This window comes from Halichoerus grypus, chromosome 8 (genome assembly GCF_964656455.1).
Source record: "Halichoerus grypus chromosome 8, mHalGry1.hap1.1, whole genome shotgun sequence".
Classification (NCBI taxonomy): domain Eukaryota; kingdom Metazoa; phylum Chordata; class Mammalia; order Carnivora; family Phocidae; genus Halichoerus; species Halichoerus grypus.
In genome coordinates, this window is record NC_135719.1 from 50,863,966 (window position 1) to 50,877,354 (window position 13,389).

At 45.5% G+C, this 13,389-nt stretch overlaps 1 protein-coding gene across 2 annotated transcripts in view; it reads right to left on the reverse strand.

Moving 5' to 3' along the window:
- RAB8B (RAB8B, member RAS oncogene family) overlaps nucleotides 1–12,191 on the reverse strand; it is a 58,853-nt gene extending 46,662 nt beyond the window's left edge. The window contains exon 1 of one of the 2 annotated variants that reach the window (XM_036081155.2): nucleotides 11,993–12,191. In XM_036081155.2, coding sequence (XP_035937048.1) covers nucleotides 11,993–12,116 — 124 coding nt within the window. In that variant the 5' untranslated portion in view covers nucleotides 12,117–12,191. Of the gene's footprint in view, nucleotides 1–11,513; nucleotides 11,698–11,992 lie in introns of those variants that run through there. The other variant, XM_078079244.1, reaches the window with a different exon arrangement.
- Nucleotides 12,192–13,389: the final 1,198 nt, after the last annotated feature.

Genomic DNA, 13,389 nt, shown 5'->3' on the forward strand with positions numbered 1-13,389 from the left:
CTGCTACTACAGCCTCAGGGCCAACACAGTCCGTCCCACGGAGAACTCTGGGGCCCGACGTGGGAGGAGCAGGTTGGTGTACAGAGAGTGTGGTCGTGGCCCCTCTAAGGCTTACTTGATTGATCAAGTCAATTACTCTCTCAGAACCTTAGCTTCCAGAGTAGGGAGACAGTAAGCTCTATCCATAGATGCCATTACTGAGCAGTTTAAATAGAGATAGAAGTGAAGGCACGTTGTGAACCTAAGGGTCCCAGTGAGATAAGAGGCAACTGATACTGTCTGCTAATCTAACTGGTCTCCTGCATACGATCCTCAGTGACTCCCGCCCTTCTCAGGACAAAGTCCAGACCCTTGAGCAGGTTTAAAAGTCCATCACAACCTGCCCTCCAATTACCTTCAACTTCACCTCCCACCTCACTTGAGGCTTCAGCCGAACAGGATGTCTTTGAGCTCCTGCAGAGGGCTGTGCCGTCCGGTGCACCCGCGGCCGGAGCCGCCCCCCCCCCCCCCCCCGCACTCTCCCATTCTACCCAACTAAGTCCTCCTCCAGGTTCTGATTTTAGCTTAAAGGCCATTTCCTCCTCGAAACTTTCCTCTACCTCTCCTCCACGCCTTCACAGCCTCTTCTATTTACCGCTTTGCAGCCTTCTTCATCATTGTGTTACATTGCCCGGATACTTGTTACTCTTTCCCCTCTCAGAATTTTGTGGACGAAACCGTGTTGCTGAATGAGTGAATTTAGTGAAAATAAAAATGACTTAGTGTCTTCCATTAGCAAATGACTAACAAAACCTCTGCAGTTCCCACCCTAAACTTTATAAGCAACCTCACCCCACTGCCAGCCTCCCCTTGTAACCGATAAGAAAGCAAAGATCACGAGAAGAAGCTACAGGGTTTGACCAAAAGCAAATGGTTAATCAAGGGCAGAGATGTGCTTGGACCCTCTATCTCCTGGTTCAATCCCTGAATTTTCTCCTACAAAATGTGGGCTATGTCCAGATTTTATGCTATACCACTGGTGTCTTTTCATAGCAAGAGAACTGAAGGCAGATGAGGTGTAAGAGAAGAGAGACTTGAAATTGGTCCAAAACCTGATGCTCAAGGCCTGGCTCTGTGGGACCTGGCCACCTCCATGCCTCCAGGCCTCGGGCCCCTCATCTGTCAAATGGAAGTTTAGCACCAGCAAACCTAAGCAGCAAAAATCTTCTTGGCTTTTTAGATTATTTTTCACCTACCTCACCATGTTTTACGTAAAGAAAATGAGATAATTTGAAAATACTTTATACATCTCTTCTCAAAGACATATTTTTCCAGCTTTTCACGTGGTTAATTTTTTGGTGACGTTTAGCTTTATTATTCAAAGCAAAGCATTTTTTAGAGGGGAGGAGGGGCAGAGGGAGAGGGCAAGAGACACTCTTAAGCAGGCTCCATGCCCAGTGCGGAGCCGGAGATGGGGCTCCATCTCAGGACCCTTTGATCTCGACCTGAGCCGAAACCAAGAGTTGGACACTTAACCGACTGAGCCACCCAGGCGCCCCGAACCAAAGCATTTTTTAAGGACAGGATTCAAATTCATTAAGCAATCTCTTTAGGACTACAAAAAGTTTAACCAATTTACAAGATCAACACAGGTTTGGCTGGAATTAACTAGTGCTACTATTTCTTCCTTCTGTCTTCATGTCATCAAGACACCAGCGGTCGGGCGCCTGGGTGGCTCAGTTGGTTAAGCGACTGCCTTCGGCTCAGGTCATGATCCTGGAGTCCCTGGATCTAGTCCCGCATCGGGCTCCCTGCTCTGCAGGGAGTCTGCTTCTCCCTCTGACCCTCCGCCCTCTCATGAGCTCTCTCTCTCTCTCTCAAATAAATAAATAAAATCTTAAAAAAAAAAAAAAAAAGACACCAGCGGTCACCTGCAAAAAGAACCTTTGCCCATAGTCATTAACTGAAGAAAAAAAGGACAAACCCTTTTTTCTTTACAGACACTACTTGATTTCATAGACTCACAGAATGCTGCAGCCAGAAGAGACCATGAAAACCATCGAAGCCCGTATCTGCCTTTCACAATGAGAATCCAGGCCCAGGCTAACTCCTTGGGAGGGGCAGAAGCAGGGCTGACTGCAAACACACACCAATTGTTTTTCAGAGTATTACATATTTTGCAATAATAGATGATTTGAACAAAAAATGTGGTAAATCATATACTGAGATCACAACACAAATTTAAAATGTAATGGTATTTGTCAAAGTTGAAGGCTGACGGGCCAAGATAGAGACACACCTGATATTATGTATGCATGTTTTAAAATTTGATTATAGGGGTGCCTGGGTGGCTCAGTTGGTTAAGCGTCTGCCTTCAGCTCAGGTCATGATCCCAGGGTCCTGGGATCGAGCCCCACATTGGGCTACCTGCTCAGCGGGGAGCCTGCTTCTCCCTCTCCCTCTGCTCCTGCACTCTCTCTCTCTCTCTCAAATAAATAAATAAAATCTTAAAAAATAAATAAAATAAAATAAAATTTGATTATAATGGAATTTTCTGGAAGTGAAAGAGATTATTTTGCTTGTCCCACCAATTTTCCATGCTTCTGTAAGACCAGAAATTTTCAAAACAATAGTAAGTAGACAAAAGGGGAAATGCACTCACACAAATTATTTGTTTGTGGACAACAACCTAATCTGTCACTGTTCGTTACTGGCTGTGACTGAGACAAGCACCAATTTTTTACTAACTAGTTCTAAACAATACAAGACAGCAATGAAGTCAAAAGTCACTATTAATCCTCACACCCTTTTATAATTATTTCTTTTCTTAAAGATTTTTAAGTAATCTCTACACCCAATGTGGGGCTTGAACTTACAACCCCGAGATCAAGAGTCACACACTTCTCCGACTGAGCCAGCCAGGTGCCCCAGTCTTCACACTCTTACATGCAGAAGTTTCTAACTCCTTCCCAATAGTTTCTCCAACTACTAACAAAAGCAAAAAGAAGGAGTAGCCAAAGAAATGGACAGGGGCGGAGGGTAGAATGTTGTGTTCATTCTCTTCCTCTTCCCAATCCAACCCCTCTCCCCAAACCCTGGTAAGGTTGAGGTGTTAGTGGAGTCTGAACTGAGACAGTGGTCTGAATCATTCCAAAACTGAAAGAGTTAACTCTCAATAAGAAATTGTTTTCCATGCCATCTCAAGATTTTATTCAGAGACCTTTAGAAAGGAAAAAGTAAAAAGTTCTTTGTTGAAAACCATAAACAGTTACCCCATCCAAATTCGGAGGCAACAAACAAATTACAGTAGGGTTAGTCACGGACCGCTCACAATGCAAACCCTTCTATTCATTTTTTGTGATGGAGCTTGTGTACTTGTGTGTATGAGATTAGAGTATCTTGTAATACCTATTCCAGATAAATTTTGCATAGGGCCATAAGAAACAAACTCTTACAATTCAACTCTTAAATAGATCACCCTATACTTCATGTCAAAACGTGAGTGTGTATTTTAGAGTGTTCCTCCACTTCATATATCAGGAAAACATCTATAAGTAATTAAAATAATCACTGCCAGGTTCTTTGCCAAAATATGCAAAATCACAATGGGCTGTGGGGAAGTCATACCAGTCCCAGCTCCACCAGCAGAAAGTTATGCAACACGACACACTGCTTGACCGCTTCGCGGCTGGTTTTCACCAGGATGAGGTGGGATTCCATCCCTAACCTGGCTTTTGCAAACAAAGTGCTTGGAAGTCCTGCAATGCTATCACCAGGCTGCAACTAGCACTGTCCTAGCCTCTCTCTCAGGGAGAGCAAGCCTAAATTTGATCAACGTGAAGACATAGAGAGCTTTAGCATTTTTTCCCCGGGAACCAAGAATTAACATTCTGGGCTGAGGAAGATGAGAGCTACTTGGAAAATGTCGGAAGGTTCAGCAACAGGTAAATCCCAAAGCGCCCAGTCACACCAATGCAGAATGCTACAGGTAAGACAGCGAGAAAATAGGTATTTCATCATAGCCAAGTAACAGGTCTGCTGCAGAGAACAGTTTCCAACTGCCCCTACCACTTTATGTGGCTTCCCAAAGGAAGTCCTGGGTAATTTAAAAAAAAAAAAGGCAGACATTTCTTCCTCTAAAGACAATCAGGTACCTACTTCCTTGAAGGTCCTTTTTTTTTTTTTTAAAAGATTTTATTTATTTATTTGACGATAGAGAGCACAAGTAGGCAGAAAGGCAGGCAGAGGGAAAGAGAAGCGGGCTCCCCGCTGAGCAGGGAGCCTGACATGGGGCTCGATCCCACGACTCTGGGATCATGACCTGAGCCGAAGGCAGACGCTTAACCGACTGAGCCACCCAGGTGCCCCGAAGGTTCTTATTAATTCAACTCAAAATAAGAAAAATCCCCCGACACAAAACGAGCAGAGGAAAAGCACACATCTCCAGATACAACATATCCAATTATCATTCCCGGATACTATTTTTTTTTTTTTTAAGATTATTTACTTATTTATTTATTTATTAGAGAGTGAGCAGGAGAGAAACAGCATGAGAGGGGAGAGGGTCAGAGGGAGAAGCAGGCTCCCCGCTGAGCCGGGAGCCCGATGTGGGACTCGATCCCAGGACCCTGGGATCATGACCTGAGCTGAAGGCAGTCGCTTAACCAACTGAGCCACCCAGGCGCCCCCGGATACTATTTTTAATACTGAAGTTGAGTCCTAAGATGATGGACAGCAAACCTATTCACTTGCAAGAAGAGATGGCAAATGTGTAGGGCAAAGGCACGCACCCTCTCCCTCCACCAGTGCGGCGGAGGTCAGGGGTCCATCACAGCCCTTGGTCTCGCTGAGCTCAGTAGGCTACACCAGGCAGCGCTGCGGAAGGGGGGGGGGGAGGCGGGCGCCACTGGTCCCGCCCCTGCCCAGATTCGTGCTGAAGTCTGGTTCATCCCAGCTTTGCATATTCCTCAACATACACTGCCCAAATACTGAAATGGGTCTTCAAAGAACGCCACTTCATGACAGTAAAGCCATTCATTTAAGCCATAAAGTGGTCATTTTTTTTCTACCTTCTGTAATTTTAGAAAGGTCCTAGGAACAGAAAACCTAACTGTAAACATTCGTTTTACTCTAGACCCTATGCCATTCCAGTGACATACACAAGAAGTTCTATACAATAAGTGTTTATATTCATCTCTTTAAAAACAGAATTTGGCTTTATTCAACCCAAATGCGCAGCCCGGTTCCAATCCACTCACTACCCTGTCGCTCAAACAAGCGCTGGGCAGAATACAGACACAAACAGAGCTCCATCTGCTAATTAAAACTGGGCATGAAACTGTTAACAGGCATCTGTTGCATTGTTTGAAGCTAATGGGCAGAGACAAAGCTGCCATGGCTCTTCTACAGCAAACCCAGTGATTTCACTCATTTTCTATTTGGTATTTATGTCAGTGGGGGATTGGAAGCCGGGTGTTAAACAGCTTATTATGGAGACTGAAATTTAAGTGATATCTTACCTAGTCTAAAACATCCCTTTAAAACCGATAATAGAAAGATATATAACATTTTATGCTGAGGAAAATACCATTCTTGTGTTAAGAATTCCAATTAAGCACTTCTGATTGTTATCTCAGACATAATCTAATTATAATACCATGAAAGAGAATAATAACCAAAATTCAAGCAATGCTTTATAGCTCATATAGGGCTTTCACAATTCATCCACCAAGCCATTCATGCATCCAGCTGATGAGTCACTTAACATGGGCCTTGGAAATTTAAAAGGTGAATAAGGCTTGATTCCTGCCCTAGGGAATTCACAGCAACCCTGAAAAGTTGGTATAATATTATCAGACTCTATTACAGATGAAGGAACTAAGGCCCTAGAAGGACAAGTGACTCACCAAGGCCAGAAAACGAGGAATGCCAGATGCCAGGACATGAACTGACTGCAGACCCCACTGCTCCTCTTAATTCACCATGCTCTCTCCCTAACACCAGACATGGAACAGTCCACTTCATCGCTACTTCCATTTCAGAAGTTCCCTATGATGTTACGCTCCACGGTATTACTCACCACCTGAAATCCACTTCTCCATCCCCCCTCCAAGCTTCTCCTCATCCTGCATGAAATCTCTTTCCTGCAGAACCCTCTAATTTCTAATAATACACACAAGAGAGTTGGTCCCCAGAAAGGCTCCGTGTGCAGGCAGGCAGGCCTCGACGAGACCCAGCCTCGGGCCGTGCCAGCTCCCCCCGCCCCGGGTCGGTCTTCCGCTTCTGGTTCCATGGTTCTTTTCAGATCCAGTTATCGGACTTCATGCAAAAATCAACTGCTACATTTTTCCTGGTCTTCAAAAGCTAGACTTATTTCCCTCTAAGACAATATCCAAACCTATTTCCCTCTAGCTCTCTCAGTGGGTCCAAACAATCCTGGCACTGCTGCCCAGACAGCCTCCTCCCTGATTTGCTTCCAGGCAGAACAACTGGCAAAACGCTTTTTTGTAAAGTACGCTTAGTCTTAAAACATATCCATAGTGTATCCAAGACTCAGTTTCCCCACACCCACTCTCTATTTACTGAAGGGCTTTTCTCATTCACTAGAACACTAATTGAGAAGGTTAAGTTTAACCCTTTATTATCAAGCATTAAGCTCTACTTTTGCTGAAACCGTATTGTTAGGAAAGCTATCGCTTAGATGGAAAATCTCCTGACAGCTTTGAGAGAACACAATGACATTAAAATAAGGCTTTATGTACAAAGTGTTCAATTTGAAGTTGCATGTTCCTTGCATATTTCTGTTTGAGAGGCTGAAACCAAGGAAAACAACTATGAAAATTAAAATCCACTTGCTCTACGTATCTGGATGATGCTCAGCCAAATGTTGATGACAGCTTGGATAAAAATGTAAATATGACAAAGTTTGTTTTTCAGTCAATAAGTCTTGATAACAGCCTTGAATTGCTACCAACCAAAACCAGTTTTTAATTTCAGGCTGGGGTCGACAAACTTTTTCTACAAAGGAACAGTTAGTAAATATTTTTATAAGCTTTGTAGATCACATATGGTCTCTGTTGTATATTCTTCGTTTTATATTTTAATAACCCTTTAGAAATGTTAACTAGTGTTCCAAAGGCACAAAAACTGCAGGCCACATTTGGCCCTGGGCCATACTTTGGCAACCCCTGATTTTAGGAAAAGTGAATCCAAGCAAAAAATGCAACGTTACAGAATAAAATATCTAAAAGCGCTCTGACGAGACCAGGCTGCAACAATTAACCAGCATACTGCTATTAACATGATTTCATTAGCTATTTTGCACGTGGAAGGAATTTTAATGACAGGATGCACTTTGATCTCCCAACCTGTAACTAGGGACACAAAAGAAAGGGCAAAGGACGGCTATCATATGCAGAGTTATCCCAGGAGAAATTCCTCACAGCAAAGCATAAAGGCAAAATCTAATTCCTCCCCGGAAAAGGTGGCGACTTGGATTTATGGGGCCGATCAGACTGATGAGAATTAGCTGCAGCTCAACTGTGAGAAGTCACAGGGACTTGAACTGGGGCCTTCACGAGAAGTTCTGCTACAACCAGCCGTGTGATCTGCGTCAACTTAACCTTAGTTTTCCTACTTACAAAATTGGGGCGGAGGTAGAAAGTCGATAATCTCCAACTCTTTCTGCTATCAAACTATGACTATACTAAATAATGAAACCACTCAGGAAAATACCCTACCAGGAAGAGGAGGGAGGGCAGGGGAGAGACAGCGAAGGGAAGAGGCTCACGTTGTCCAGTTAGGGCTAGGTTGTCTCTTTCTGTTCTATCAGCACCTTGCTCAGTACAGGCCATTCCAAGGTGTCGGTATGGCCTCATATCAATAGTCCACTGCACGCACATCCCACAGGAAATATAATGCACAGCTGACTGTATTACTGTTTCCTAGTTGTCTTAACATCACATCTTACAGACATTTAAAACATTATGATTATGTAGGAGGTTTGGGGGAGCTCATCGAAAAACTTTTTTTCAGGGGCACCTGGGTGGCTCAGTCGGTTGAGCTCCTGCCTTCGGCTCAGGTCATGATCCCAGGGTCCTGGGATTGAGCCCCGCATCGGGCTCCCTGCTCAGCGGGGAGTCTGCTTCTCCCTCTCTCTCCCTCTGCCCCTCACACCACCCCCCACGCCCACCCCACTGGTGCTCTCTCTCTCTGCTGTCTCTCTCTCTCTCAAATAAAGAAATAAATCTTAAAAAAAAAAAAAAGAAAGAAAAATAGAAAATTTTTTTTCAGTTCTCAAACCTCTGAACTGAAACGCTGGTTGGTCCTAGGCACTAGGCCTATAATTTCAAATGGATACATCATCCCTACTCAATAGTTAACGAATATTACCTGACTGATACACTTTAAGATTCCCAATGGGTTCAGGTGAAAGATAACGCACCCTCCACCACCCCCAAGAGCAGAAAGGCAATGTGGGGAGATGGGATCTCAGAGAAGGTAGCAGAACCTTAGAGAAATGAGAAGAAAGTATTCATGAGACAGCCATATCTGTAATCAAAGTGACTGTCTCCTTCCTTTCATGATGGCCGAATCATTACCAAACAGGATCTAAAGATGGCAGATGCCTTTTTAAAAAAATGACTTAACTTTGACAAAGCAGTATTAAGACTAAACATGTATCTGCACGGGAAGAAACAAGCGCACATGCATATCTACCAAATCTCACACACACAAACCTCAGGTGTTAAGAAATGGCTTTTTCCTATGATGCTGACCTTATCAGGTTTAGTGAGCAAGGCTGTGGCAGACTCTGTCAAAACCCAGTCGGAAAAGCCCAGGAACTTATACTCCTAGGCACCTCAAAAAATAATGATGTCTGCGAGGAGATGGACCACCCACTCTTACCTCCACAACTTCAGATCACCAGCGGACGGGGGAGAGGGTTGTGGGGAGTGGGCATTGCTGCTAGACATGGGGACACTCCAAGCCTACGACTGCGGTTAGTGAACGTGTGGAACTTTTTTTCACTAGAATGGTGTTAATATTCACCTTCTTTTCCCAGCTTAATTTCAAATGCAAAGCATTAGGTTTCAGGTAAAAAAATTTTTCTGCTGTATGAAGGCAGTACCACTTCCTGTCGGGCTCTGTGGCTAAATAAGAGGCATGGATTTCCCCTCCTCCAGGTCAACTGAAGACGCAGCTCATAGCCTCTTTTAACCACATCCACCCCACAGAAAATACAAAGACCAAGATCACATTTGAGACTCATCCCAATTAACGTCTACCTTATGTTCCACACAGTTTCAGGACCCTGGTTTTCCTGCCTTCATAGCTGCAATCCTTCACGGAACCAATTTCAATTAAAAAAAAAAAAAAAGGCCCCACAAGAAAGATTCTAAGCCATCAGCATGAAAAGTAATTTTTAAAAGCTACTATCACAAAAGGAAGCAGATACCCTTACAGGAAATGTGGGACAAAAATTAAGGCCAAAAAAAAAAAAAAAAAAAAGGAAACTAATAAAGCTATTTCAAATGAGCGAAAGTCAGCCAAGGAGCTTAACAGAAACTACATCAGCGAGACTCACTCACTTTTGACACAAGAGAATGCTTCTGGGAGGGTCACATGAAGAATGGACAAAAGGCTACCCACTCAACTTGTTAGAAATTGTCCTTTACCATCTGGACTGCACTATGCATTCAACAATGTAAAAGATTTATTCGGGGTTTTGAAATTAGTACCAGCATCCAAAACTAACGTCCTTTAGTTGCTGTGACAGCTCCCACCAAATCTCTTAGGAATATACTTGAGACATGACATTTAAAATCTGCTTCCTCAGAAAAGAAAAAGTCCCACTCAAGAATGACTGCCAAGAACTTGCAACTCAAACTTCCCTAAACCCAGACATCATAACACCGGGGAGGTTTCAGAGCACTCAATCCATCTGAAAGAGGCCAGAACAAACAAACATAGACTTCCCTAGTTCTCAATTTTAAGAGCGCTCTATACCCAAATATTCTTTTTTTTTAATGGTAAATTATCCTTAAAACACACAATATTCAAATGCAATTGTTACCACAGCACCATAATAATCCCAGAAATTCACGGTGAAATATGCTATAAGAACCATGTGAAAGGTGCTTAAGTGAGCTACTATTAGAAACCACAAACATGGGCGCCTGGGTGGCTCAGTTGGTTGGGCGACTGCCTTCGGCTCGGGTCGTGATCCCGGGGTCCTGGGATCGAGTCCCGCGTCGGGCTCCCTGCTCGGCGGGGAGTCTGCTTCTCCCTCTGACCCTCCCCCCTCTCGTGCTCTCTCTATCTCATTCTCTCTCAAATAAATAAATAAAATCTTTAAAAAAAAAAAAAAAAAAAAAAAAAAAAAAAAAAAGAAACCACAAACATCACCCAGACAACCAAAAGCTAAGATTTTTTTTTTTTTTAAAGATTTTATTTATTTATTTGAGAGAGAGAGAATGAGAGAGAGCGAGTACATGAGAGGGGGGAGGGTCAGAGGGAGAAGCAGACTCCCCGCCGAGCAGGGAGCCCGATGCGGGACTCGATCCCGGGACTCCAGGATCATGACCTGAGCCGAAGGCAGTCGCTTAACCAACTGAGCCACCCAGGCGCCCCAAAAGCTAAGATTCTTAAGGTACTTAATTAACTGCAGCCATTTAACAAAGGAAATGATGTTAAGGTCACTTGTGCAGGCAGCTTAAAACCAGCTTTGATTTGCTCTTCAGTTTATGCTAAGTTACCGATCTCCTTACCTGAACACAAAGTCTGCCAGGACAAAAGTAGAAAGGACAGCTCCCCGCCAAGATCAGGAAAAACGATTAATCAATTCAAAGTAATTGGGGGGTACACTGTATGTTGTGATTCATTTAGCAAGTAATAATTAAAACCAAGGCAAAACGCATAGGGAGGCAGGCAAAATGTAAGATCAATTCCTCCACTGAGAAGTTATTAAACATTCAAGCCCAAGAATTTACAAAGTTGAGAAGTGATGCTTCTCAGGAGATGGTAGTAAAGGAGTGAACCCTATTTTCCTGACCACACCACTCCCAAGAGTCACCAATTCTCTTAACACCGGTTAAGGCTCACAGAACAATTTAATACTCTGTAGACATTATTCCACCATTAGTACGTTTTGCTCTTTCTCCTGCACTTGAGCCAAAGGAAAGGGAGAGAGAAAATGGTAACCAGGGTTCTCAGTTATTGGAGAAAGTCCTGTGCCCCACGCTTTCTTCCACTTCCTCTCCCTTTCCCATTTTCTCTGTCTTCTCTGCTCAACCTCTGGAGTGTATATTCTGCTTCTCTTTTTCCTTTCTATCTCACATCCAGCTTTCCTTTACTTTCTCCACCACCTGTCCTCGCTCTGACCTCTGATCCCCTGAACTCTTCTCCCCATCCTGCAATTTTTGTTTTGCCCCTCCCGTGACAAGAGATACAGACCTCTTGTGGCCAGTGCCCCCCATCCCTCACCTCCTGATCACTCATTCCTCTGAATTCCCTTCCGATTGTTGGGTTCTCACCTCTCTTGTCCCTTGTCCTCTGTTCTTTTACTTCACGTCCCTCCCATTCCCCCAAAGCTTCATTTCCCCCTTCGCATTTCCTTCCTCTTTCCTGTCTTTTAATCCATTTCACACCCACTATCCCCTTCTCTTTCTCCATGAGATTTCGTGTCTCCCGTCCCCCACTTTGTCCCGCTAAGACCCTTCCCTGTCACTCTCCCAACCCTCTCATTTTCCCCAATACCCCTAGTCCTTGTTGCTCTGGTTCTCCTTCCCCTTCCTTTGCCCCCAAGTTCCCTCTTCACCCCCTCGAGCCTCACGTCCCCGCCCGCCCCTCTCCCTCACTCCTTCACCGTCTCCTACTGCCCTCGCCGCCCTGCTGTCCCCAGGGTCCCCTCCTTGGGGCTCCCAAGCCCTCCTCCAGCCCGCTCCCCCGCCCGCCTGCACCCGCCCCCCATATCTCCCTCACTCCCCGTCCCCGGCCGCGGCCCCTCCCTCACCGATGGTGGAGATGAAGGTGGTGTTGAAGGCGTCCTCGGAGAAGCGGAACAGGAGGCAAGTCTTGCCCACCCCCGAGTCGCCGATCAGCAGAAGCTTGAAGAGATAATCGTACGTCTTCGCCATCTTCTCGCTCCGGCCCTCTGACCCGGGAGCGAGAGAAGCGGCGGAGAGAGGCGGGGAGGGGGCCGCGGGCGAGGGGGCGTGTCCGCCTAGCCACGGCCGCTCGCCCCGCCCTGCGACCCGCCCCTTCCCTTGGAGAAGGCCTGCGCGCCCCGCCCCGCGCGGCCAATCCGCGGGAGCTTCGTCATCATCGCCCGCGTCCCAGGGTTAGATGGGACTTGTAGTTCCTTGGAGGAGCCTCGGGCGTGCCCGGCGTCGGCTGTCCGAGCAGCCCCAGGGGATAAAAGAAGATCCGCGCCTTGCTGCGTGAGCGGGTGGATTAGACGTTTCCACCGCTGTTGGGAAGGAAGGCTTGGTTTCGAACTCTGCGCGTCGTGCCGCGGGAACTCAACTTCAAGGTTTCTTTGTGTGTGGGCGCCTTTCAAATCCAGACCTCGGCATCTGAGTCCCACGACTCCCGCATCTCTTCCGCCCGGACCCGGAGCAGAGATGCTTTCTTTGCTTCACGCTGCTGTGGCGCAGCCTGTGGATTATCTGCAGGGTGCATTATCTGGCTTCTCCTGCATTCCTGCCCAGCACCACCTCTGTGCCCCCTCCCGCAGCCCCTCAGTTACAGATCTCGAAAAGAATGATTGCCGTTCTAACTTAAACCCCGGTCATGCTCTCTTCACGCCACACAGACCAGAGCCAAATACGATTGGTATTTTAGAGGATCTGCTATGCAGACCACTCCCCTCCCCCTGCAAGACGATGGGTAAAAAATCTGGGAATTGAAAATATTAAGGCTTGTGCTACAGGTCTGTGTCCTATAAAGTGGCAAGCATTATGTGAGACAGGAACTATGACCGTGGGAATCTAGAGAGTAAGATTTGGATTTTGTGTTGGCTGAGCGGCTTAACGGCTCCATCTCGGCGCCCCAGTTTTCTCATCTGTGAAATGGGTATAAAACAAGCTGTTTCATAGGGTTGTAGAGAAAATTAAATGAGATACTTAATATGAAAGCACTTTGAAATCCATAGGCACTGTAGAAATGTTAGTGGTGATGGTTACCTTCTTAAGCCCTCTGGAGGCTCTCAATGGATGACAGATGAAGGGGGGGTGCATCATTCTGTTATACTCACTCTACTCCTTTATTTACTGGTTTAAACTATTCTTTGTTTTGTGGATATAGTGTTCAGGCCTCTTTCATTTGCTAGTGGCAGAAACCCAACCAGATCAAGTTCTCTGGAAGGGAGATTTCTGGCTCAAGTAAAGCCAAAGGACAGGGAATGGCTAC